This window comes from Podarcis vaucheri (genome assembly GCF_965113315.1).
Source record: "Podarcis vaucheri genome assembly, chromosome: 15".
Lineage (NCBI taxonomy): Eukaryota > Metazoa > Chordata > Lepidosauria > Squamata > Lacertidae > Podarcis > Podarcis vaucheri.
In genome coordinates this window covers 8722460-8750308 of record NC_138753.1, presented here as the reverse complement: position 1 = coordinate 8750308, position 27849 = coordinate 8722460, and the positions used below count along the sequence as shown (strand labels likewise).

Genomic DNA, 27849 nt, shown 5'->3' with positions numbered 1-27849 from the left:
AGCCAATTTATCTTGGCTTTGCTTATTCTACGAATTGGCCTGTGTGTGTGTTCAGTAGCCTTGCTGAACCTCAGCAGTTCTGGGCCTCGCCAGTGCCTCAGTGGGAGACTCATCTTGAGTCTCATCGTAGGAGGAAAGCGGGATATGTATGGATATGAATGTGTTTGTTATTATTATGCGCTGGGGAATTGTGATTGCAGCTGGCTTGGCCTGCTCACCTTCCCTCTTGAGTTTGCCTAATGTCCTTGTGTTGGATGGCAGATTTGGGGTTTCACATCCAAGATCCTTTGCAGATGAGCATTGTGTGTGTCCGCGTAGGGGGCCAGCATGATTCTGATCCTCCTCACCACCCACCCCAGGACGAGCTGCCTAGAAATCAGCATTGTGAACTGTGATCCAATCTTTGGCGAGCTCCAAGAGGTCATACTCATTCACGCTCCAGCAAATTGTGGTTTGTTAGGGTAGCCCTGTTACATCTAAACAAGAACGTTCAAAGATTACAGGCAGAAAAGCATATGAACAATTTAATTCTGGACTCCCCCCCCCCCTTTAGAGGAAATAAGCAGTGTTCTGCATGTTGCCCCCAGAGTTAATATTGCAAACACTCCATTACTTTCTCACATGCAACATACACAGCAGGAGTGCTTTTTGCAATTTCTTGGCAGAGACTGGTCCAGTTCACACCATACGTTAAGCCGTGGTTTAAAACAAACCATGGTTTATTGTGAATGCGTGCTGCTCTGGTGCACATGCTTTGTTTCCGGCCCCCACCTCCCAAGCAGTCCCCAAGTGGCAACCTCGTAATTTGTTTGCAAAGAGACAAACAGGAACCTGGGTTCAGACAGGCCAGTAAACTTGTTCATCCAGTGGTGTGGCAGGAGAGGCAGAGGAGTGCTGTGGGAACTTAAGAGCAATGTTAAAACAATGGTTTAATGCAGTGTTCCCCAAACTTGGGTCTCCGGCTGTTTTTGGACTACAATTCCCATCATCCCTGACCACTGGTCCAGCTAACCAGGGATGGTGGGAGTTGTAGTCCAAAAACAGCTGGAGACCCTCGTTTGGGAAACACTGGTTTAATGTGACACGTGAATCAGGAATTTAATGAATGGGCTATTTCTATTCATGACTTTTATTTATATATTATTACATTTATATACCACCATTCCGCTGAAGAGCTCAAGGTGGTATGCATACTCCTGCCCCACTCTTTTTTATCCTCATGGCAGCCTAAGGAGGGAGGTTAGGCTGAGAGGTGACTGGGCGCAGGTCACGCAGTGAGTTTCTTGGCTAAGTGGGAACTGGGCCTCTGTTCTTCCTGGTCCTAGTCAGGCATTCTAACCTCTACACCTTGTTGACTTCCCTGTTTTGTTGAGAGTTCCCTGCTGATGGGTGTACTGAAGCAAAACTTTTCTTTTTTTTTTTTTTTTTTTTTAGTTTGATAAATGAGCATTTTGGTTTCATTGGCAAAGTTGTCATTCCACACCTCAAGGTTTGTGCATAAACTTTTCAGGTACAAAGAAACTCTTGCCTTCCTTTTAAATTAGCATACTGCAAAATGGCTTTTTAGTTTTTGGCCTTGCTCATATGGATTTGCTCATACATGGGCTTCACCACAAGACAGAATGTGAATATGTTTGTGTGAGAGAGAGCAGGGCGGGGGGAATCATGCTGTAAAATTGTGCCTTGTCTGTACTATTATCAGTAACTCTTTTCTTCTTCCTTAACTTCTAATAATGATCTGACCTGTTTAACGAGAGAGGTCCAGTTTGGCCCCCTATTCTGTTTATCCTGTACAGTAACACATGTGGAAGGTTTGGCAACGAATAGGGAGCTGAAAAGGCCTCTCATTTTTCTTTTCCGTACTCATTCCGGCCCTTCATTTAAGTTTTGTCCTTATCAAACTCCCAACTTGTGCTATTTAGGTTGTCAGCCAGCGGTTCCCTCAGAACAGCATTGGAGCCGTTGGGAGTGCCATGTTCCTGAGGTTCATCAACCCTGCCATCGTCTCGCCATATGAGGCTGGGATATTGGATAAGAAGCCGCCGCCAAGAATTGAAAGGGGCTTGAAGTTAATGTCAAAGGTAAAGAACTGCAATTCTTGCATGTGTGGGGGTTTTGGGGTCTTTGAGTGAGGTGCAGAGTGAAACAGTTGACAAATTATTGCTGTGGGGGTTTGAAATGGACCTAAGGCCCACGTGGAAAGCTTTGGCCCTCTGCTTAATTTTGTGCGGCCCTTTGCATGACTTCCAAAGCCCTCTGCAAGTTCAGACCTCTGGCGAGAGTGATGCATCCCTCTCCTGGAAGCCTGATCCACCCATCACTGGCTTCAGCACTTCCCACTGACAGTATACAGCACATTACCCTGGCAGGACTGTGGTATTCCATAGGAATAAAAGGTTACCTGCCCCAGATTGAGGTTTTGTTTGTTTGTTTCGTGGGTTGGGGGGGGAGCGTTCAAAAAACATCACCCCTTATTACAGCCTGCTAGTATAGCATATGTTGTTCATTTATTTATGTAAAGCATTTGTGATCTGCTTTTGGAGAACCATGCTCCACAAAGTGGCCCTTTGTCCTGTGGACTAGACCAGAGCCTGCCTGCAAATGTTAAGTCGTCTTGGATTAAAACGAAACGCAGAAATAACGTTTAGAAGAGAACGCCACGGCACGATTGGTTGCTTCACCAGTTCTTTTTATTAACCTAGGTACTGCAGAGCATTGCCAACCACGTCTTGTTTACAAAGGAGGAGCACATGCGGCCTTTTAATGACTTTGTGAAGAGCAACTTTGATGCAGCACGAAGGTAAAGTAGTTGCAATGCTTAGTTTAAAAGAGAGCTTTGCCTTTATAAGTCTGTAAAGGCCAAGAGGGGTCGGATCTGCAGGCTCTGTTAGTTGGAAAGGCCAGAGGCAAATAGTGTGGTCCAGAGCAAGCATGCATGCATAAATTAATAAATTTATATATATATATTTATTTGTATCCTACCCTCCCCGGCCAAAGCCAGGCTCAGAGCAGCTAACATCATGTAAATAAGACAATATGCATAATACAATATACAACATGCAAATAAAATAACATTCAACATTCATTAAAATAATATAGAATAATATTAAATATCAGCATTTCAAGATTAAACAGAAATCCACTCTGAACAGTTCCAATAAGTGATTTCTAAACTCCAATAAAACAACAGCAAGCCACAGTGCACAACATAATACAATACATGATGAGAAGCAGAGACTGGAGGCACAGCTTCCTTATGAGGAGTCCCAGGGCTGGGGGGGTGGGCAAGGCAGGTGGAAAGAGGCCTTGCATGATGGAGTCTCTCCAACATGGGCTGGGTTTCCAGAGGGTGCAGTCAAACAGGCCAGAGGCTGGCAAATGGCTAAATCCAAGTATGGCAACCGTTAAGTCCTAAGGACCAGAGACAGGAGAAGTGATCCAGCATAGGCAGATCAGGCAGGCGCAGACCATGCATGGAACTGGTCCACAAAGTCTTTCAGCTTTAAGGGGATTGGACTAATTCATGGAAGAGGATAGCCATGACATCTGGGCTTACTCAGTTCAGAGGCAGTGCACCCCTGAGTACAAGATGCTGGGAAGCAGCGAGGTGGAGTGTGTGGCTCTCACCTTCTTGCCGTACTCGTGGGCTTCCTGAAGCCATCTGGTTGTCCACTGGGTGAAACAGGATGCTGGGCTGGTCGGATCTTTTTGGTCTGTTCCAGCACAGCTGCTCTTTTTCTTTATTTCTAAAAAGACATTGGGGGTGGGAAGTGTGGGGTGGTTAGCTCATATCACATTTGCCTTTACTCTCGTGGCAAAACAGATCTCCCAGAAATAAAAAAAGGCAGAAATGTGCAGAGATCATTGTCAGCGTTGCATACATTGTGGATTCCAAGAATATTCCTTTTGCTGTTATGCAGCTCCTGGTCTTGGTGTGTGCTTCTCTGGAAGTCTGGAAGCGCCTCATGCCCTCTATTAGGTTTTCTGTCAGAGTGTATATGACTGCCAAGACTGATTGTTTTAACTGTAGTACTGTAGCCACCTTATCCCTAGCAACAAGCATACTTTCCCCTGGGGAAATTTAGGTGTACCTGCTTGTAATTTTAATAATTTTGCTTTGAACACCGTACTATTCAACCACAGCCTTGAAAAGCAAACCCAACACCCCATTGGTTGTAGTGAGAAGCTGTGAGATCCTTGCTAAAGAAAGCAATGGCTTTCCTTTCTCTGTAGGTTTTTCCTTGACATTGCATCAGATTGTCCAGCCAGCGACACGGTCAATCACAGCCTCTCTTTCATCAGTGATGGCAACGTCCTTGCTTTGCACCGGCTCCTCTGGAACAATCAGGAGAAGATTGGCCAGTACCTTTCCAGCAACAGGTAGAATTAGCTTGACCAATGGCCAAGAATTGTTGGCTTTGTCAGAGTTGAAGGAGAAAGCGAGGAACATACTGCAGGGCAGCAGTTGCCATCTTTCAGGGGCTAGTAGGCATGTCTTTGAGTTTTGAGAATGTGCTGGGGGTAAAGGTAAAGGGACCCCTGACCATTAAGTCCAGTCGCGACCGACTCTGGGGTTGCGGTGCTCATCTTGCTTTATTGGCCGAGGGAGCTGGTGTACAGAGCAGCGCACGGAAATGCCGTTTACCTTCCCGCCAGAGCAGTACCTATTTATCTACTTGCACTTTGACGTGCTTTTGAACTGCTAGGTTGGCAGGAGCAGGGACCGAGCAACGGGAGCTCACCCCGTTGCGGGGATTCGAACTGTTGACCTTCTCATCGGCAAGTCCTAGGCTCAGTGGTTTAACCCACAACGCCACCCGCGTCCCTTTGTGCTGGGGTTACTAGTCACTAAATAGCTGCCATGGAGTGTGTGACATAACACAACATGGCTACTATGAGGAGCTTGGCATGACACAACATTAGAGAAAGAAAGAGCCACCCCTGACAACTTTGTGTACCATGAGAAGTCAGCTATATCCTCCTAGTCCTGGTGATGTTGCTATCTAATAGCAACAGGGAGCATTACCTGGGAAAACAAACCACTCACTCTTCATAGAAATCACTTAGAAGGTACCTGTATATTTTGGCCCATCATGTTATTTCTAGGGCGGCTAGAAACTTAATTCTTTTCTTAAATGAAAGCTGAAAGTCTGGGGTACCTGCACATGGGCATTTAGGAAAACCTCACCAAGTGCCAGATTGGGGACCCTCTACTCTGATGACTGCTGTGGGTAATTTTGCTTTTTATTACTGTGGATGCTGGGATAGTCAGGGTTGTAAGTTCTACTCAAAGTGCACCCATTGAAATGAATCAGCCTGTGTTAGTCTTGTCCTTTAATTTCAGTGGATCTGCTCTGAGTATGACTACCATTGGATACAGCTAGAAGTCTGCTTCATTATAGCATCCAGTCCTGCGGCACAGAGCAAGCCAAGCACAGATAGGATGGGTGAAGCATGGGTTGTGGGAGGAATTGCAATGATAATCAGGAACAGAAATCTGAACATGGGATGGGACTCATCGGTTTACACACTTTATTAACCTTGGAGAGTGGGAGGAGGGTTGGCGTTGGAAGCTAGTGATGCATGCAGAAAGCAACCTAGGTTCTCTAGTGTATCTTGTCCGCGTAAATAGCGCAGGGTATTTTCCACACTAAATGTTTGTCTGATTTCCTTATTAATGCATGCAGGATGATGCATGTTGTACTGAAATGGAAGAGAAGGAAAATCTAAAAACACCGGTTGTTACAATTGCTGTTGTTGGGTTTTGTTGATAACATGCAGTTGTTTCTCTAGGGACCACAAAGCTGTTGGAAGACGGCCATTTGACAAGATGGCGACTCTGCTGGCATACCTTGGTCCTCCTGAGCACAAGCCAGTGGCAGACACGCAGTGGTCCAGTATCAATCTCACCAGTTCCAAGTTTGAAGAATTTATGACTAGGTAGTGGATCTGTAGATGTCTGTTGTTAGCAGTAGCTTTTAGCGTTAATCTGTTGCCATGGGGCCAATGCAAATACAAGGCTGTCCATGGTTCTTTCCCCACACATTCTCCCAAACTCCTAGATTCCAGGATTATTATTATTTTAGAGTTTGCTTGCATGTTCTGCCATGCCTCAGGAGCATTTTTGTGAAAGTTCCAACATGGGATTCAAGGGTTTTGAATAAGCCTGAAAAAGATGGCAGTCAGCTTTTTGTTGGGGGTGGGATGTAGACACTCAAGCTTAATTTGAGATTTTCATTGTGCTTATGTTTGCCTCCTTAGGCACCAGGTGCACGAAAAGGAGGAGTTCAAGGCCCTGAAAACACTAAATATTTTCTACCAAGCTGGGACATCCAAGGCTGGCAACCCTGTTTTCTACTACATTGCTCGCCGGTAAGACCACTTCTCTTTGTTCCTTATTATTTACTATTAAGAATTGTGAAGTCTATATGAAGGAGCAAACTTGTTCATTTTCTTGCTTCCCAATCAACAGCAATGCCTCTGTCATTTCAAATGTTTTTGTTGTGTTCTGAACACATTAGCAAAGTGAGTTTTATTTGTGTGTGCAAAATACGCCACAACTGTTTCTAGCGCTGGTTCACTTTTTAAGAGGAGTGAGGATTTTTGCCATCTTCGAGCTGCTCCTTTGCTCAGGCAAGTTCTCTGTGGCCACTGGGCTTGCTTGCAGGCATCTCAGAGTTGTGAAAAGCTCCATGACCTCCATAGGTAGGCCCTATCTGCACAACTCTTGTGTGCACATCGGATTGCGTTTCGGTATTTTATGTGGAAGGCTGCATGCACTCCTGTGAGAGAGCAAATTTATTGCTCTTGTGGAGTTCTGTGGGTTTGTTTTTTTAAAAAATAGGTTTTCTCAACAGATGCAAAACCAAACTTTAATCTTTACCATCCTGAACCTCAGCTAATAACTTTTGCCATTGTTTTGTGTGCGAGTGCCTATATGGCATAGATTGTCTGCACTGTGCACACTTGCTGTGCCTGTTTTGGACTACCAGTTCAATATAAATATCTCTGCTTGAGCTAAATGAGGCTTGTGCAGCAAAGGGTATCCTTGACAAAACAGTTAAAGGGTAAAGGGGACCCCTGACTATTAGGTCCAGTCGTGACCGACTTTGGGGTTGCGCGCTCATCTCACTCTATAGGCCGAGGGAGCTTGCGTTTGTCCACAGACAGCTTCCGGGTCATGTGGCCAGCATGACTAAGCCGCTTCTGGCGAACCAGAGCAGCACACAGAAACACCATTTACCTTCCCGTCGGAGCGGTACCTATTTATCTACTTGCACTTTGACATGCTTTCGAACTGCTAGGTTGGCAGGGGCAGGGACTGAGCAACGGGAGCTCACCCCATTGTGGGGATTCGAACCGCCAACCTTCTGATTGGCAAGTCCTAGGCTCTGTGGTTTAACCCACAGCGCCACCCGTGTCCCTTTGACAAAACAGTTAGCTATCATCAAAAGTGTAAAGTCAAGGAGCTTGAGAAGTGGAGTCCTGGTGTGATGAGCAAGCGAAGCAAATGTGAAAAAAAATGCAGGATGTGGTACGGTTTGCATGTGCCCCACAAGCTGCCTGCTGGGCAGGACAGGCCCAAGACATTTTGCTCCCCGAGATGAAGCAGCAATTCCCCACCCACCAAACCCTGCCCTGCCAAGTCAAGGTGTGTTATACCCAAGGCCAGTGAAGTTATTGGGGCACTTGGAAGTAAATCAGTTGCTGCCTGTCAATATAGACTGCTGCTTTGGAAGAAGGCATTTTTATATGTTCATGTGCAGCGAGGATGTTCATCGCGTATGCCATGCACCAAGGGGACTGGAAGGACACAAGGCGATGGCTCTTTCGACATGGGAGGGAAATTTGGGTTGAATTGAGGTGTGAAACCACACTTGCACATTGTTATGCTGTAGCCATACCTACATTTCCTTCTGACTCTCTTCTTTCAAGTGGCCTCCCATTGGAGTTAATTTTTGCTTCTTTTTCTACTCCGTTTCATGTTTACTGCCGTCTACGTGCCCCATGTCAGTAGGCATAAAAACACCGTTGTTTTCAAACAACTACCGCCATTGTTAGTTATGACGCCAGCTTAATCCTTTGTCCATAAAACGGCCATGCACTTTGTCCATAAAATTACTGACAAATAGTAAGCGGAGTTTGACTCTACAGGCATCACTAAGGCATGCTGGGTGCTTGCGTGTGACAATATATTATTTTTGTGTTCTGGTTGTGGGGGAACAATGTGCTTGAAATTTGTGACATGTGCAGGTGGAGGGGGAGTTCTAAATAAACTTTGCCACAAACAGACTTATCTGGCTGAACCATAGCCATTATGGCCGGATCATTAAAAATACACACCACTTCAAACAACCAATCTCCTTTATTGACATAGAGCAAGTGCATCATATACATGGATCAGAACACGACACAGTGAACAAAACAGTAGGAGATACTTTAGGATAAAACTGTCCAGACATTGTGAGGTACGAAAACAGCTCTTGGGACCTATGGTAATGTAATTTCACCACGTCGCTTAAAAATCTTGCCACATTCTCCACAACATCGTTCCTACAATTGTTCGGCAGATAAGACACCCTGGAAGAGTCAGTGCGATAAATCCCCTCCTTTAATAAGGGGGCCAAATACTTATCATATATTTTCACATAAAATGGGCAAGAAAATAAAACGTGTGTCATGGATTCAACCTGTTTTGTGCCGCAAGGGCAGTATCTTTCAGAGAACGGGATTTTTGAAAATCTACCTTGCAAAAGTGCAGACAGTAAGACGTTAAATCTTGTGAGGGAAAGAGCTCTGCTTAGGTGGGGATCCCAAAGGTTATGTAAATATGGGGTGTCCTGGCCAAATGAGGGGGGGAGCCTACAAACCACTTGCGCCCTGAACTCTTAACCAAGTTGCAAATGCCTTGTAACTGTTAGCAGAGTTGAACCCCTGTATAGAAATTGTGATTTTCATGGAGCAGAGTATGTGTGGGGAGAGGCAAGAGATCATGCTTTGCATGCAAAAGACCCCCAGCCTCATTTTCTGGCATCTCCAGACAAAAGGATCAGGTAATAGGGAAAGTCCTTTCTACCCGAGACCTTGGATAGCTGCTGCCAGTCAGAGTAGACAAAAGTGGGCCGGATGGACAAACAGTCCAATTTGTTCTAAGCCAGCTTCCGACGTTTTCCATGTATCATTCAGGTAGATGAATGGCCAGAATTGCACTGGCTCTGGGCAATATGCTTGGGAAGTGTGAACTGCCAACTGCGTGGCGGCAGCTGACCATTGGAACTGGTAGGGCCGAGGATGGGGAGCCTACTACTACTACTACTAATAATAATAATAATTAATAATAAAAGTTTTTATTTATACCCCACCCATCTGGCTGGGTTTCCTCAGCCACTCTGGGCGGCTTCCAACAGAATATTAAAATACAGTAATCGGTCAAACATTAAAAGCTTCCCTAAACAGGGCTGCCTTCAGATGTCTTCTAAAAGTCTGGTAGTTCTCTTTGACATCTGGTGGGAGGGCGTTCCACAGGGCGGGTGCCACTACTGAGAAGGCCCTCCGCCTGGTTCCCTGTAACCTGGCTTCTTGCAGTGAGGGAACTGCCAGAAGGCCCTCAGTGCTGGACCTCAGTGTCCGGGCAGGACGATGAGCCAATGACAGTCAATCAACTCATTTTAGTTTTACCCTCCATCCTCTGCCTTGCTGAATTCTACCGTGGCAACACTGAGACCAAGCAGGAGGAAACTGGCCGGTGGTTTCACCCCCTGGACTGGTTGCAAGTAGAAAGGCAGGCCAAGGGCAGACTGAGGTTGATGGGGCAGTACGCCATCTGCCTCCACTGCCCCAACCTCTTCAGTGACTTACAGAATTGGGGTTAGTAGGCTAACATAGTGTGACCTGCCTTTCTGGATTTCGCATGCTGCTGACTTTCCTGAAGTTGTACATGTATATACCACAGTGCAAGCAGGGGCTTATTTCCTTAAAAATAATTCTTGCAAGAGACACATGTACCGTAATGACATTATTTATTAAGATCTCCAAACATTTATGACTAATTGAATTTTTCATTTGAATACAAGGTGTGCAACTTTGCTTCTAGATCTGTTCCTCAGCTCTTTTCCCCCTGGAATTGTCCACCCATCCCTTATTTCCTTATGGTTTTAAAATGTTGTATTGTGCTCTGTAGTTCAGTTGCCATGCCACCAGCTTCCATTTTTCATTTTGCTGCATAACGTCTCTCTTCAACACAGAAACTTCCTCATGTGAATTGAAGTTAAGAATATTTCCCATCGTTGACAACCAACTTAGCTTGCGTTAGAAGTGCTGCGGTTCATGTGTGTCTTGAGCAATGAAAGGACTCACATATCTCTTTGAGAAATGTAACACCACAAAGGGGAGGGGATGGCAAAATTAACTGAAACGTTTATACTAGGTAACTGGATTTGCTAGCGGAATGCGTGCTCGCCAGAAAACACACCAGGGCTCACAGAATTGGATTGGATTGGATTTTCCTGAATTTTACGTACAATTTTAAGTGATTAACGGGATAACTTAACGCTTACATTAGCAGAGAAAGACTAGTCACAAGGATGAAGCAGGTGAAGAGAAGCGGTGTTGCCGTCACAGGGATCCTGCTGTTGAAGGGAGCAGAATTGGTGGGCGACACTTTTAAGGCGGTGGTCATCTTGTGGAGTGTGCTGGTTCCCACTGTGGTATTTTGAGCAGGCGTAGTAGTGCCTGATGCGGAAACCAATTCAGGTTTGCACAAAACTACAACCACCAGGGCAGGCCAGAGCCATTTCAACAGCCTCTTCATTCTGCATATTCAACAGTGAACATTAGTTAACAATTCACACATTTCCAGAAGACTTGACTTTTGTCATGAGGATGGTGAGGATTTAGCTACATAGGAATCCACAACCAGAGAATGAAAGCATGGTCAATCCCAAACACTAAAATGAACAAAATCAAGAAAGTAATAGTCTTACTCAAAGTAGACCCATTGGAAGTAATGAAAATGACTCACTTGGTCCCACTGTTTTCAGTGGGTCTACTCTGAGTAAAAATCAGTACCCCTTGTTTGTATATTTTTTGAAAACCCATGAGGTTTTGGAAATTTATTGTTTTATTAAAATATTGGTATTCTGCCTTGGGGTCAAATATTCCAGAGGCAATTGAGGCTGCCTTGTACCTGAGCATTTCTATATTTAATTAGTTATAAAAAAAATTGCATCTGTTAGCCAGCTCTTAAAGGCATCCCAAGGAACATTAGTTAAGTTAGAATTGTGCAATACAAAACTAAACATGGAGACTATTAAAATGGAGCCAAATCCCTTTCGGGGAGGTAAAAGGGCTTATTTTATTGCCAACCCAAAAGGCTGAATGGACAGGACTCTCCTGGGCAGGAATTCCAGAGCCAGGGAGCCACAGCCAAGATTACAACGTTTTTTCACACACGTGATCTTGTGATAATCCTTACAACAATCCTGTAAGGGAGGGTCAGTATCATTGTCCCCAGGGCGGGGCCTGAGGCTGAAGCAAGTTTGACTTGCCTGTGGTCACTTTGTGGAATTAACGGCAGAAAAGCGATTCAAATGGGAAGGGCGGGGTGGGGGAGCTTTCCAAGTCATAGCTCATTCTCTCTTCTTTGCCAGAAATGAGGATTTGTGCATTGTTCTGAAGCCCGGTTTATGATTATAGGCTTAACGGTGCAATCCTATACATGTCTATTCAGAAATAAGCCCCAGTGACTTGAACGGGTCTTGCTGCCAGGTTCATGTGTGTAGGAATGCAGCCCAGGATCTTGTTCTTAGAACCAAATTCTACACCAGCTGCCGTTAAAAAAACAACAGCCAATTAAAAAAAAAAATTCCAAGGGCAGAACTGAACAAAAATACATCAGCTCCAGGTCTATCTCTCTGCCTGAAGCTGGGTGCTCTCAACAGGCTTTAGGTTTCCTTTTTTTTACGCCGTCATGATTTGGTTTATTTGTCGTTATGGAAGGAGGCTTGATATTCTCAAGATGGAGGGACAATGACAGTAACAGATTGCAAAGGGAGGTGGGGACCGCTAAGGAGAGGATCTGAGAACGTTACAGAGAGGGAGCCACCTCCAGTAATTACTGAAAGCCCCAGCCCAGGCCTTCGTTGCTTAACACTTAACAATCAAAACTTGGGACAGGTACTAGAGGGTTGTAAAGACTGCAGAGGGAATAATTGGGTGCACTCTTCCCACCTTAGATCAAATCTATGTTGTCTGGTGCCATAAGAAAGCGGCAGAGATAGCGCGGGATAGTATGCACCCCGGAAATGTTCTCTTTCAGCTTCTGCCTTCTGGAAGAAGGTCCAGGGTTATAAAGGCCAGGACTAGCCGCCTGAGAAACAGTTTCTACGCAAATGCAATCCTGGTTCTAAACGCAGCATAAGGGGTCTCTATAGTATAGTGTATGTTAAAATGGGGTTTCAGAGTTTTTAGGGGTTTTTGAATGTTTTATGTAGTTTTTCAATTTCATTGTTCTGCATGGGACAATGACAATAAAGGTATCGTATACCTTCCTACACTTTCCAGTGGTGATTCTAAATCCCTTGCATCATCTGTAGTGTGTTGGAATCAGCCCTCTAGGGCAGGCACCCTCTGCCAACAAACTCACTGTTTGATTTCACTCCTTCTCATTAATCATGAGGGCTAGGAACATTAACCACAAGGGGTAGGGATGTGGGTTTTTTTTTATTTTCCAAGTTTAGATTTTGTTATTTTTACTCCCTGACTTCTTTTTTATTTTAAACATGCATTTTATTTTTCTGTTATCTGCCATAAGAGGTTTAACCTCAAAGGCAGGAATTAAATGTATTTACAGTGGTGCCTCGCAAGACGAAATTAATCCGTTCCGTGAGTCTCTTCGTCTTGCGGTTTTTCCGTCTTGCGAAGCACGGCTATTAGCGGCGCTTAGCGGCTATTAACGGCTTAGCGGCTATTAACGGCTTAGCGGCTTTAAGAAAAAGGAAACAAACTTGCAAGAACTCGCAAGACGTTTCGTCTTGCGAAGCAAGCCCATAGGGAAATTCGTCTTGCGGAACGACTCAAAAAACGGAAAACTCTTTCGTCTTGCGTGTTTTTCGTCTTGCGAGGCATTCGTCTTGCGAGGTACCACTGTATTTTATATATTTAACACAGGCATTTAGCAGTCTGCAAGAGCGAACTAGTTCTATGCTACATGTCATCTTTTACAGCAGTCTCTGTGATTCAAATCTTAACAGGTTACTTAAGCCATAACTGCTCCAAGATCACACAAGAAATTTGCAGGTTGGGTTGCTAGTTTTCTTCCAGTATGCACACATGTTTCAAGATAAAAATATCTCCTCTTAGTTTGACGCATCAGCATATCAGGCAGTTAGGGGCAGTTAATCACCCTTTTAAAATTTGTAATTAATTTTACCATTTGTTCCGTACCTGTTCCGAGTTTCAGGCGCTTAGGATGAGAGTAAAATACAGAAGCCTCCGAGGAGCTCCCTTGTGTTCAGCCGGTAGATGTGTCGGCTCATTTCTGCCATTTAAATATAATTTCAGGATGATTATGCAACCACAAGCCTCATAATGATTGGCTCCTGTAGCTTGCAAATGTCACTTTTTTTTCCAAGGCAACGGATGCAAACATGAAACACTTTCCACCCAGCAATTTGATGGAGGAAGTAAGAGGAGTTAGAAATCATGGTGTGGGCTTCTCCCTCCAGCTTTATGCTTTTTTTCAAAGAAGAGAGCAGGAAAGAGAATATAGTGGTACCTCAGGTTAAGAACTTAATTCGTTCCAGAGGTCCGTTCTTGACCTGAAACTGTTCTTAACCTGAGGTACCACTTTAGCTAATGGGGCCTCCTGCTGCCGCCGTGCCGCCAGAGCACAATTTCTGTTCTCATCCTGAAGCAAAGTTCTTAACCCGAGGTACTGTTTCTGGGTTAGCGGAGTCTGTAAGCTGAAGCGTCTGTAACCTGAAGCATCTGTAACCCGAAGTACCACTGTATTTCATATCTGTGTAAAGGACTGCCAGACAACACACAGCGCAGGAAGAATTCTTTGCAAGATTGTTGGGATTCCTGGTCTCCTTAAAAAAAAGTGTAGCTTTATGATGGCAGAAAATTAAGACTGCAGAATTTTGACTGCAGAATGTAGCATGAAAAAGGAGCTATTTAAAGATATTCTAATTTTATTATGTTCTTCTCCAATGGCTTGGAAGTCTATTTAAAGTTTTAAGCTTAGGCTCAGGTGGGCTACAGAGGCAGCGTATACACCTGCAGTGGAATGGGATGGTAGTGAGAACTATACCATTTCACGCGGCAAGGAGGTGTGTGTGTGCTATTTTTTGAATATTTCCCACACATTATAAAAATGCTTGCAAATCGGAAAGCAGCTCATGAGGAAGTTGGATTTCTTTTCAGTCTACGTAACACAAAATGGTGGCCTCATCTAAACTAAGAAACTAATGTTGGCTTGCAATATCCGTGGGGTAAGGCAACTTGCCCCCTTCCCTTCTCCTTTTACTGGTTGAAACATACAAGTGGGCACCCAAATTATGCTCCTGATTGGAGTTGGGTTTTCACACAGTTTTCTGGACACATCCTGGAAGTGGGGAGAGGATGGAACTGACACACTTCTGTCAGTGGTACCACCTCCTTCTTTGGAAGCCATTTGCTAAGTAAAATGGAGCATGATCATCACTCCACATGCACACATAGGACTCCATATTTTCTGAGAGCTCCTGATTTAAAACAACTTTAAAAGGAGATTAGACCAAAGGCTCCCGAACTTTGGTCTCCATGGATCACTTGAAAATTGCTAGACCACATACTGATTTTTCTGTCTGTTATAACAATTGTAATGGGCTGTGCTATATGGTTTTTAATTGTATGTTTAAAGCCACACGCTAAACCACTTGATTGTATCTTGTCAGCCAGTGGTGGTCCATGAGCCACAGTTTGGGAACCCCCGAATTATAAAATTTACGGAAGGATAAAGCCATCAATGGCTCCTACTCAGGATGCCTATATGTTACCTCTGGGATTAGACGCAGGATGCGTGTGAATTCTGGTCACTGGGGAACCATGGCGAGAGAAAGCTATCGCTGTCACATCCCGATTTTGTTCTTTTCCCATTCAGGCACCTGAATGGCCATGGTGAAAAAGAGGATCCTTGACTAGAAAGGCCTTTGGTCTGGTCCAGCAGGGTTGCTTTTAGGTGTAGTGGACAGAGGCAAGTTTTCTCTCTCTCTCTCTCGTAATGCTATAGAACTCTGATTTATTCAGTGAACCTGGTTGACGGAAGATTTAGGATGGTCAGGACTTTGCACAAAATGCACAACTGATTTAGGGAATTCACTGCCACAAGATATGGACAGCCGCTGGCTCAGATGGCTTTAAAAGTGGATTTGACAAATTTATGGGGCAGGCCACTTATGGAGCAGTGACTATTACTCATGGTGGCAATAATAGTAATAATAATATTTCTTTCTACCCCATCTTTTCCTGGGAATCAAGGCAGAAAATATAAAAAGATAAAAACACAGAAAAGACAAAAGTCCCAGAAGACATGCTCCCTGCCTTGCAGGCCTTTTCCCACCTGGCATGGGGGGGGGGGCTGGACTGACTCCAGCTGCAGAAACTGAGGTTGCTGGACAGACTTGGGCTGGGGTATTGTTTAGGGCAGGGTTTCCCAAACTTGGGCCTCTGGCTCTTTTTGGACTACAACTCCCATCATCCCTAGCTAGCAGGAACCAGTGGTCAGAGATGATGGGAACTGTAGTCCAAAAACTGCTGGAGACCCAAGTTTGGGAAACACTGGCTTAGAGTTTTGTTGAAGGCAGGGTCATTGCTGTTGCTGATGTAATTTTGTATTTTTATTTTAGATGTTATGTTTTATGTGCTTTTTGGTGTCTTATTTACTATTTTGGACTACTGTTGCTGCGTTTACGTTTTTTTATATATTGTAAGCTGCCTTGAGCATGGTTTTAACTATGGAAAGGCAGCATACTAAAATAATTTAAAAGAAGCCTCCATGTTGTTAGGGACCAGCACTTGGAGGGAAGCTATTGCCTCTGAGAGATCTGCATTGGCTCCCAGTACGTTTCCGAGCACAATTCAAAGTGTTGGTGCTGACCTTTAAAGCCCTAAACGGTCTCGGTCCTGTATACCTGAAGGAGCGTCTCCACCCCCATCGTTCAGCCCGGACGCCGAGGTCCAGCGCCGAGGGCCTTCTGGCGGTTCCCTCATTGTGAGAAGTGAGGTTACAGGGAACCAGACAGAGGGCCTTCTTGGTAGTGGCACCGGCCCTGTGGAACACCCTCCCACCAGATGTGAAGGAAATAAGCAGCTATCCTATCTTTAAAAGACATCTGAAGGCAGCCCTGTTCCGGGAAGTTTTTAATATTTAACGCTGTACTGTTTTTAACACTTGATTGGGAGCCGCCCAGAGTGGCTGGGGAAACTGAGTCAGATGGGCGGGGTATAAATAATAAATTATTATTATTATTTGTGCCTGATTGGCTCACATGGCAAATAGGATGCTGGGCTGGATGTTTTCTTGCTCTGATCCAGCATGGCTGCTCTCATGTTCTCAAAGGCGTCGTTACAGAGCAACATTATTGTTAATATTTTCATTTGCCAGTAGCAACGACACTGTGTGCATCTTCATTTCCTGATACGTGCGCTTGCCGAAGGTGACTTTTTTTCTGGAATGACTTTCTTCTTAAAAGGGCACAATAGTGCTGTAATTCTATCCCTTCCTGGAGTGGAACAGATAGTCTGAAACACAAATGTGTTTTGAGCTTTGTGGCTTCACTGTTAAGAGGAGAAAGCATCTCTCTCTTTTTCTTTTCAAAAGCACCAGTAGCTATGGTATCGCTTGCCTCTGAGTCAGTTGAACACTTGTCGTGAAACCCGCCTGTGGTACAATGCTATGCCACCTTCTTTCATTTTTGTTTCTTGCAAGAGAATCCTTTAGTTTCATCTTCTTCTGAAAGGCAACTGCAGCTTAACACCCGTTTCTGAGCAGTTCACATTGCTGATCATATAACAAGTCAGTGACTAGAACAGTTTCTGGACCTTCATGATAGAGAACCGCACTAAGTCAACAAAAAAGAGTGGGAACTTGTGGGTTAACCAAGAGTTTCAGCATCATGTACAAATTGGGTTCCTGGTACATAGAATTGTAGAGTTGGAAGGGACTCTGAGGATCATTTAGTTCAACTTCCTGCAATGCAGGAATGTACAGCTGTCCCATGTGGGGATCAAACCTGCAACCATGGCATTACCAGCACCACGCTGTAACCAACTGAGCTATCCACATTTACTTGCCGCACAGGTGTATTGTATCTACTAATGTGTGCACAAGGAGCCTCAGCCTGATTTATAGAGGTGTGATTCTTCTGAATGGAGACCTGTGTGGGAAGGCTCTTTAAAACACCTGGTGCTGCATTTAAATACGACTATGATTAGCAGGTATTCAGAAGTGTGATCAACTCTTATACCTGCTGCCTTACCATTTTTCTTTACATTCCCCCAGTTTTTGGAAACTTCTGCCCCAATTTTAACATTCTGTCTCCTTCCTTAGCAGTGGGTCCCTCCTTCTTAAGTAATGTCCTGAATTAATGTGGATGTGGTTTGGTAGGTCAAAATCTATTTTTCCTAAACTACAACTTGTTATATATATGAATTGTAGGCAGACAGGGTCAGAATTGGCCAGAAAGAACGTAAAGGAAAGTATATACCTTTTATTCAATCTTTGCAGCTTGAATGGATGGTTGGAACGAGTCCTGTGAAAAGTTTTGGCAGGATTTTGTTAGGCCATCCTGTCTCATTCCAAATAACGTACAGTGGTGCCCCGCAAGACGAATGCCTCGCAAGACGGAAAACTCGCTAGACGAAAGAGTTTTCCGTTTTGGAGGTGCTTCGCAAAACGAATCTCCTATGGGCTTGCTTCGCAAGACGACAATGTCTTGCGAGTTCCTGCTGTTTTTTTCCCCTCCCCCCCTTTTCTAAGCCGCTAAGCCGCTTATCAGCTGATCCAATCAGCAGATAAGCCGCTAAAAGCCGCTAATAGCGCTAATCCGCTAATCTGTCAATGGGCTTGCTTCGCAAGACGAAAAAACCGTTAGATGAAGAGAATCACAGAACGGATTCTTTTCGTCTTGTGAGGCACCACTGTAGATCTTGATCAGTTCCTCACCTAAGGATAAGTACTTTATGAAGTGGTCTCTGACCCACAAAACTTATGCCACAGTGCATTTGCTAGTTTCCAAGGTACCACTGGACATTTCTTACCACCTATTTAAACCCAGGTATAATTTGAGGAATGCTGAACCTGGGATAATTTTCCATGTAAATCTCAGGTGTAGGTGTTTTGCATCTGCAAAAACTGAAGCAAATTATTGCCACGTTGGTGGGATTCCTCTGAATAGGTTTTGGTCCCTTTCCTATTCATTACCAGGTTTCCTGGACCTAAACCTGTCCAGAAAGGGGAAGCACGGTTTTTATTGAGAGCAATGTGACACAGTGGTTGCTGCAGCAAACACACAAAGCATGTTCTGTGCACAGCTTTAAACACCACTGTCCATGAACCTCAGAAACTTGATCCGAGAAACCTGGCCTGTCTGTGCTGATGGTGGAAGGTGCAAGTGCACTTATTTGTGATTTCCTCACGTTATATGTTCCCTGAAGCAGTCAGAATGTGTGGAGCTGCCAGCAGATGTAGCTTCAGCTTGTTCTGAAGGGCTGTAGCTCAGTTTTGGAGTTTGCATGCAGAAGGTCCCAGGTTCAAACACTGCCATTGCCAGGTAGGGCTGAGAGATACTGCCTACCTGAAACCCTGGAGAGCTGCTGCCAATCAGTGTAGACAGTACTGAGTTAGATGGGCCAGTGGGTCTGATGCAGTATAAGACAGGTTCCTATGTTCTGTTTTCAGGTAACCTTACCCAAGTGTTTTTGTGTATTCTGAACAAAAGTGTGGTTGTTTCAGTGTATATGATCTAGGTACCATGTGCTGTTTCCCACCTATCCAGGAGACGCAGGGCAGGTAGCAACATCCCCAGTATCCTCTCCTTACAGGTAGCAGGTAGCAATATCCCCAATATCCTCTCCTTACATAAAGCTCTTGTACTGCTTTTGAAATTCACTAAGTATGGCAGGGGGCAGGGACCAAAAAGGTAGGATGTACACAAATATGTATGGCCTTTATCAAACTTTGTGCATAAGGTTCATCTTGGAAATTGTTTAGTTTTTCAAAGAGCTCTTTTGCAAATAGTAGCAGCATAGGGGGGAGGGAGAATAAGAGGGAGGGAGAATTTATCAAGCCAGAACGTCAGTGCTGAAAATCTAAACCTAGGTGAACAGCATCCACAAGTGTTTCTGCATCTCTGAAGTGCTTACTGTACTTGCATTTTTTATGTTGTGTGATATGGCCACAAGAGGGCGCACCCACCTAAAACCTCACCTCTCTTCAGTTGGTATAAAGATCTTAACTTTAAAATCGCAGCACCCTGAAACCTCCTTCTCCAACTCTCAACCTCAGAGGCCTTCCAGCTAGCTGCTTCTGTTATGCCACCCAAGCTCCTCAGTAAATCTCTCTTTTTATTTTGTTTGTTTATTTGCAGCAACAGTTCATAAAGCTTTTGCTGGAATTGATTAAAATACTGCATTGCATCTTTTGAGATCTGTACATTGGCAGCTCTGCAAAGCAACTAAATGCCTTTGAATAGTTAGTGAAATAGCAGGGTTCAATAGCTGTCCAGTACCCTGTGGGTTCATCCTGGACAGCCAATGAAATCCAGACCTTGAACAACTTCAGGAGCTGGCAAGTGAACTTTCCCTTGTTCATTCTTGCCCCTCAAAATTGAACAGAGGACAGCTTCTTCCCTGCAAGATACAGATAGACCCCCAGCATAGATTCTGACAAGTGAAACACATATCTGATGGTTTTTTAAATATGTATGTATGTATGTATGTATGTTTTAGGGCATTTTAAATATGTATGTATGTTTGTATGTTTTAGGGCATGTGTATGCACACAATGCACTTGCTTACAATCTTCCACATATTCATTCTTTAAATTTTCACGCATGCATTTGAAACTCCTGAGCTGCCCCTCCAGAACATAAAAGTAGGATCATAGAGTTGTAGAGCTGGAACGGACCACGAGGGTCATCTAGTCCAACCCCCTGCAATGTAGAAATCTTTTGCCCAATGTTGAGCTCGAACCCACAACCCTGAGATTAAGAGTCTCATGCTTTTGGTTGCCTGACTACATGGGATACATTCCCAAAATTATTAAGGAACTGGAGTGTTTTAAAGCTCTCTCTACAGATGCGCTCGCAACCCCTCTTCCCACAGTAGGGCTTCCACATGCAAGTGTTTGAGGTGTAAGGCCGCTGCTTTGCATGCAACAATTAAGTTCTATTTCTGCCTTTCAGCCGTTCTTGTGGGCGTATAATTTCCTCAGCCGGGAGGGGCTGCTTTCTTTCTTAAGGTCTACGTGCAACTTTCACTTGGGGTGTAGGCGGAAGCCTTGTTTTGTTTTATTGGTGCTATGGTCACTGCTTTGGAGAACTTCCTGCCATTGTTGAAACGCTGGAACTTGCTCACAGATCCTGCATCCTCCCATCTACAGGCCAGATAATGTTATCATGCTCTGGTCTGCTGGTTTGGATTGGCTTCAGTTAAAAGTTGAGCATGGTGGACGCTTTCCTGGAACACTGCTTTAAATCACGCCTCCCATTTCTACATGTCAAGTACTCTGGTATTTGGATCCGTGTTTGGCAAGGAAAACTTTTTGTGTGTGTGCTAATCAGCCAATTAGCTTGTGGTGTTTTGCATATTATTGAAATGATGACTTGAAATGTTGGGTTTTATGGACCAGAGCTAGCACTCATTGTAAGCTACGACAAGGGGATATCACTGTGGCCTGGAATAATGTACATATTTAGCGTGAACGCTTACCCCTGCCTCATAAGCCTAATTCCTTTCTGGTTTTTCACACATAAATTGCTGTCTTCCCCCCATCAGACCGAGTTAGAGTCATAGAATTGTAGAGTTGGAAGGGACCCCATGGGCCATCTACTGTAGTTCAACCCCCTGCAATGCAGGAATTTGGACTAAAGCATCCATAACAGATGGCCATCCAGTTCTTGGGGGTTTGGGGGAAGCTCCTCCCACTGAAGGGGACCAAGCACAGAGGAATCAGCATAGCCCAGCCTGGTGCCTTCAGATGTTTTAGAGTTTAGACCATGGGTAGGCAAACTAAGGCCCGGGGGCCAGATCCGGCCCAATCGCCTTCTAAATCCGACCCGTGGATGGTCTGGGAATCAGCGTGTTTTTACATGAATAGAATGTACCCTTTTGTTTAAAATACACCTCTGTGTTATTTGTGGGGCCCGCCCGGTGTTTTTACATGAGTAGAATGTGTCCTTTTATTTAAAATGCATCTCTGGGTTATTTGTGGGGCATAGGAATTCGTTCATTTTTTTGTCCAAAATATAGTACGGCCCCCCACAAGGTCTGAGGGACAGTGGACCGGCCCCCTGCTGAAAAAGTTTGCTGACCCCTGTTTTAGACCATAACTACCATCATCCTTGAACATTGGTCGTGCAGGCTGAGGCCGGTGGGAATTGTAGTCCAAAACATCCACCATATTGGGGCCCTTCCCGTGAATCAAGTAGGACTTCTGGATAACATCTATCAATGGAAGAGACTGAACATTCACAGTTAAATGCGGTTGGTGTGAGCATCACTTTAGTCTCTAGCAAGGGAGAAAATTCTGTTTTAGCAATGTCTAATGTACAAGGAAAGGAGGGAAGGGTCAGTGATTTGATCGCTGCTCTCCTTTCAAGAGTACAGGCCCGGTGTTTCTTCTCAAGAGAATTTTTTGTACGTCATCAGTTGTGAAGCGTAGCCCAAAAGGTGGTTTGTCTTGTGGTTACATGGATGTGGAAGCTTAAGTCAATGACAGAAGAAAACAAATCCACTTTGGCCATGTTTAATGCAAGCAAATACAGTCCGACACGGCATATTTGTTGTTTCTGCCAGTTAAAACAAACATGTAGAAAGGCATTACAGGCAGTGCTATAGCATAGAAATTCTCCTACCCATCTCTTGCCTATAGATCTCACCGCTATCAATTGCCACACCTGCCAGGTGCAACTTGAGCTGCTGCTTGTAAAAGGGAGTGGCACAGCCTCCATTTCACAGTGGCAGCAAAACAAGCATATGCTAAATTCTGCACATCACCTACTCTTTCCCCACGAACGTCCCTTATGCTTAATGCCCAGCTTGTCTGCTCTCTTTTCTCCAGGGATCAACAGTGAGGAATGCCAGCCCTGTTGACTTTTCTTGTTATTCATTTGGGACTGATCCACCAGCTGTTTCCCTTTCATTGAATGGAGCGTTTCGTTAGGCAGGTTGCTTTTATATCTGTCTTACACATGGCTTCATCCCCTCTTGATTCCCCAGTAGAACACATTGATCTAATTGCTAATAAATAAATAACATATGTGCCCCTAATTCAAAAAGGAGGTCTGGATCTTCGCTCCACCTTTCTCTGGAGTTAATCTTCTTTTTAACTTTCTAGTCCACCACTGTTATGATTCCTGAATAGCGTTTGACATGTCCTCTGATGTCTGGTGCGCTTTGAATTAGTTGCTGTCACTTCATACCCAGCCACCCCAATCTCCCCTAATTCAGATTAATAAAACACAGCATTATAAAACAAGGAGAGGGATTCTGTGGCCCTCCAGATAGTCAGACTCCCATGAGCTTCAGCTGGCATTGCTCTTGACTAGGGATGATGGGGACTGGAGAGCCACAGGTTCTCTGTGCTTATGGTAGGACATTGTAGAGACTGTTTTAAATATAAGTACACTTGCAAAAATGTTCCTTGCTAAATAATTGAAGTGTAATCAAAACCCAAATTGATTAAAAAAAATTGGGATCAGTTGGAAATGCTTAAACTTAAAGCTTTGCATAGTATGCTCAAAATAACAAAGTGGTAATTTGTATATCAGAAATGAATTGGGTAGAATTGGGGAATCATAATTTGTGTTTGTTAATGTTTGTATTTTGTGTAAATATGTTTCTGTGTTTTTAGAATTAATAAAACTGTAAAAAAAAGGCAAGCAGACAAAACACCCCTCTACAGAACAAGCTAACAACAGAAGCTGTCAAAATGCATTAAATTTCCAACCTGAGGTCTTGGAAGTTCTTGATTTGCTGAAGTAAAATAAAAGAGAACTTATTGAGGCCTTTGATCCATGCAGGACTGTTTCTGTATTGCTGCCCTCTACGTTCCTGATGCAGTGGGGTCTTTGAGACACATTTTGTTCTCTTCCCTCTTCCTTCACATGGTCCATGCAGGATGGTCCATGCAGGGGCTGCAGACCATTTGCAGAGACCAGCAGAGATGTCACAGTCTTCATGATAGCTTTTGTCAATAAATTTGGTGGAATCCTGAGGGAACAGCTACCTGTCCATTTCCATAGGATGCTTCACTGTCTTCCTTCTGGTTGGGCGCTGTAAGCAACTGTTGCAAGAAACTGCTGGCTGGGCATGCCTAGAGATAGAACAAGGTTGTCTTGGCAGTGACTCTTCTAGATCCGATCATAGGGTTAGTTGGGTAAAGCAAAAGTGTAGGGAGGCAGATTGCATAGATGTGCAGTAGGCTTCAAGTGTGCCAAGGGAAGGAGGCCCAGGGACCACTTCCATTGACCCCCAAATCAACACAGCAAATGATGCACCTCAAGTCTCCCATGCACCACTAATTGAGAGATAGATAGAAGGGAACCCAGTTTAGTTCTTGCCTCCTGTTGCTCCATCACAAAATTAAGGAGGATTGAAGGGAGTGTTTGGAAAGCACTAGCTCTTTTGCTAGGAGCAGAGTGTATTTACTCACAGCTCACTATTTGCTCACAATTATTTGCTCACATTGGCCTTGATTGCATGTCATAGTTAAAAGCATCTCAACCACTTTTAGCATGTGGGAGAAAAGCTACGATCCTTGACCTAGCATAATAGCCAAAACCGGGATTGCTCAAAACCATGACTTGAAAGTAAAGAACAAACCTTGACATCACAATCATGGTTTGCTTTGAATGAAACCGATCATGATCCTCAATTTGGGGAGCAAAGCTAGGAATTGTGGTCTGGACCATTGAAAACCCATGGCTGCAAGTGAGCTGTTGTTCACATATCCAACAATGTAAATCAATTGTAATTCCAGCCTCCCCAGAGCTTACATAGTTTATGAATATGTGCCATGGTTAGATAAAAGCTGCCCTGTCCCCACCTCAGTCTCACAATCCTCTAGCTTCAGTGTTGGATTTGCTCGATCTTTCAGTGAAAGATTGGGGTATTTGTAGAATATTTCAAATAGGAGGTGAAACGTCTCAAAGAACTGACTTGCAGACCAGTTAACAGTGGCAAGAGGAAAGCCTTTTTCCCCTCCAAGGATGGCAGTGTACAACAGAGAAATACTTCCTTACAGGCAGAGTACAGAAACGGCAAGCAATGCAAATCCCAAAAAGGAAGAAGTTGGGAATACAGCAATATTGGTTGTTTTCTTTTGAGAAGCGCTTGTAGTGCCATTGTCCTGGCTGGCTGTGGTCTTGGTGGCTTGGCCAGGAGAAGATGAAGTGGCGTTGGTTTGATCTTTTGTGACTTTGGCTGCGCTGGTGGCTTGGCCAGGAGAAGATGAAATGGCGTTGGTTTGATCTTTTGTGACTTTGGCTGCGCTGGTGGCTTGGCCAGGAGAAGATGAAGTGGCGTTGGTTTGATCTTTTGTGACTTTGGCTGCGTTGGTGGCTTGACCAGAAGAAGATGAGGTGGTGTTGGTTTGACCTTGAGTGACTTTGACTGCGTTGGTAGCTTGGCTAGGAGAAGATGAAGTGGCGTTGGTTTGACCTTGAGTGACTTTGGCTGTGTTGGTGGCTTGGGCAGGAGTAGAAGCGATAGCATTGTTAGCTGGCGACATAGTGGCATTGCTGGTTAGGCCTTTAGTGGACGTGCTGGTGGTGTTGGCTGGTGATGTGGCCATGTTGCTGACTGGGCCAGGAGTAGAAGGGGTAGAGGGGGTGTTGGCTGAGCCAGGACTGGATGTGCTGGTGGGGCTTTGGAAGGTAGTGGGTGAGTCTTTTGCCATTGGCTCACAGTTAATGAAGTGAAGCCCACTGAGCATTAGGATAAAGATGGAGTGTGGACCGAACTGCATCCTGCACCTGGGGTTCTGGTAGAGAAGAACAATACAATACAATAAATATATAACTCACAGTTGTCTTTGTAAATGGCTTGCTGGCTGCTCAAACTAAGCCATCCAACTGTGCCTCCTTCACAAAGTCACCTTCAGGGCTCATGAGATCTTGTTTTTGGACTTTGCCAAGCATGTGGTGCACCTTTACCACTGAGATGTCTATCCTATGTGACTTTTAAAAAAGTGATGTAAATTGGCCCTTGGATATAGCGATATCAAAGCAGAGATTCATTGTTTTGCATGCCACACAACATCATAAGAAAAAAACGAGATCTAAGTGGGCCAAATCTTGTTGTTTTTGATGCTGTCTTTTAGTACACTTTATTGAAGTTTTTGACCCAAGCCCAGCCCCTGCTTTCCTCTAAGTATGCTTTATTTCCTGGGCCCCCAACTTAGAATGAGAGCCAAAGAACTACATAATTAGAAGAGGGAGTCTCACAAGTCCCTATTGTTGTTGTTGTTGCTGTTGTTTGTTGTTATACCCCAGCCCCATTCTGGCTGGCTTTCAACAAAATATAAAAACACAGTAAAACATCAAACATTAAAAAATTGCCTATACTGGACTGCCTTCAGATTTATTCTGAATGCTGTATAGCTGTTTATCTACTTGACATCTGATGGGAGGGTGTTCCACAGGGTGGGCGCCACTACTGAGAAGGCCCTCCAGTTCCTTCAGTGACTTTTTGGATTCTTTAGAATTTAGATTCTTCAGAATTTCAGCTTTTATTATAGACTCACTCAGTTGTTAAAATAAAAAAGGAGATGCAGAAGCATTCATTATTTCTGGGCACTATGCAATAAATCAAAATCTCACCCCAAATATTATTACAGTTGCAACATCAGGCAGATAACAAGTAAAAAAATTAAGTGGTCCACCAGGACCCTCAACAATGTTCAAGTGGTCTGTGGAGAATAAACTTTGGGAACCACTGATCTACTGCACCAGTCCCAGTGTTGTGATTATTGTGCCCTTGGAAGAAAGTTGGAAAGCAGACAAAAAATAAATAAATCAAAGGAGCAGGTACTATCATGTTCAAAATGAGGCAATTATATCACAGTGTCAAATTCCATACCTCTCTCTTTTCCCCTTCGGATCCTCGTCCTGGGAGATCAAATGCCCCTCCTTGGCTTATCCACCTCTCAGTCTTAGAAACAGCTGGGCAGGAATATTGGGGACTGCAATTTATGTTGAGCTTAAGAATGATGTAACCATGCAGCTAACAAAAGGTTCGTTTCCTTGTTTGCAAAGCATAATCCAAACTAAATATTGTTTTTAATAAAAATAGACTTCATGGAGCATTCAGGAAGCATAATAGAAATGCTGAAAGCATTTTGAACCTTGAATGTTTGCAGCAGTATATTTTGAAATCTAGAGCTGCAGTGTTTTCTTGATCAATTGTCTAGATAGGTATGGTCTGAAGGCACCTTGTTGAACTTTAGCAGACCTTAGTCTGATGAGCTTCTTGGAAGAAAGGAGGGATATAAATGTAAGAAAATAAATGCATCAATAAAAACAATCTATTCTGCTAACCACCTTTTGAGTAAAACTATAGAAAGTTGCCCCAATCGATCAGAATACTTTTTTAAAGACTCTTAACTCATTTCAGTAGAAATGCTAATAAAATCAGCATTCCCCCATATGTAGGAGGAAAATAGCACATCTAAGGTAGTGGCAGGTGGATGCATCATCTCAAAACAGTGTGTGATTTTATATTGCAAAAAGCAATGTTTTGCTCTAATGTAAATTTACAGATTTAATCAAATCAGTTTAAAGCCACCGGCATTTCATTAACCTGTTGACGGCTCCATTTGCCTTATACCTTTTATTATTATAATTGGGTTTTATAAACAATAATAATCTTATAGAAATAAGTATTCAGTGGTACCTCGGGTTACAGACGCTTCAGGTTACCGACTCCGCTAACCCAGAAATAGTACCTTGGGTTAAGAACTTTGCTTCAGGATGAGAACAGAAATCGCGCGACGGCAGCAGGAGTGGTACCTCAGGTTAAGAACAGTTTCAGGTTAAGAATGGACCTCCAGAACGAATTAAGTTCTTAACCCGAGGTACCACTGTACCAAGTTTTCTCATGTCATATGTATATCACAAAAATAACATAATAAATGTGGAAAAATATCTACAACATATGTTTCAAGCATGATGATGTGAAGATAAGCTGGTTTGTCATTCAGAAAGGCATGCTGTGTCTTAGGCTGTGAATATTTTGTGCACCTGCCTTTTTACTGTGGGTAGGGCCTGGTGAAATCTCAAAACCCAGTAGTATGGCTATGAACAAGCCTCTGGGGCAGCTAAGCTTGCAGGCTTCCGGATGCTCCAAAAGAAGAACTACACCTGGGTGCTGCACGATGCTTTGATGGCTGAGGCATTTGGCCGCCCGGAGACCTCAAACTAAAGCAGCAAAAGGCTATAAGCACATTCCGTGTTTCTTGCACATCTTATGTAGAAAGATGGATCACCGAGCAGCACTGTTTTAATCAGAAATCGCATCCATCAGAAATTGGGTGGCATGCGTGAGATGAGAAGGGTAAGCAAGTGGCTTTCAGGGTGTATCCTGGAGAAA

At 44.0% G+C, this 27849-nt stretch overlaps 2 protein-coding genes and 1 long non-coding RNA gene across 7 annotated transcripts in view; 1 reads left to right on the top strand and 2 right to left on the bottom strand.

Moving 5' to 3' along the window:
• NF1 (neurofibromin 1) overlaps positions 1-27849 on the top strand; it is a 163583-nt gene that overhangs the window by 58396 nt on the left and 77338 nt on the right. For all 4 annotated transcript variants that reach the window (XM_082201178.1, XM_082201177.1, XM_082201176.1 and 1 more), the window contains 5 exons: positions 1923-2081; positions 2703-2800; positions 4234-4380; positions 5794-5940; positions 6262-6372. In XM_082201178.1, the coding sequence (XP_082057304.1) occupies positions 1923-2081; positions 2703-2800; positions 4234-4380; positions 5794-5940; positions 6262-6372 (662 nt within the window). The remainder of the gene's footprint in view (positions 1-1922; positions 2082-2702; positions 2801-4233; positions 4381-5793; positions 5941-6261; positions 6373-27849) is intronic.
• The window catches only part of EVI2A (ecotropic viral integration site 2A), a 243873-nt gene that overhangs the window by 188417 nt on the left and 27607 nt on the right, over positions 1-27849 (bottom strand). The window lies entirely within an intron of this gene.
• LOC309519764 lies at positions 21991-26707 on the bottom strand. The gene is made up of 2 exons (XR_014214009.1): positions 26341-26707; positions 21991-25243 (listed from the first exon to the last, which is right to left on the bottom strand). It is a non-coding gene; the product is annotated as an uncharacterized lncRNA (long non-coding RNA).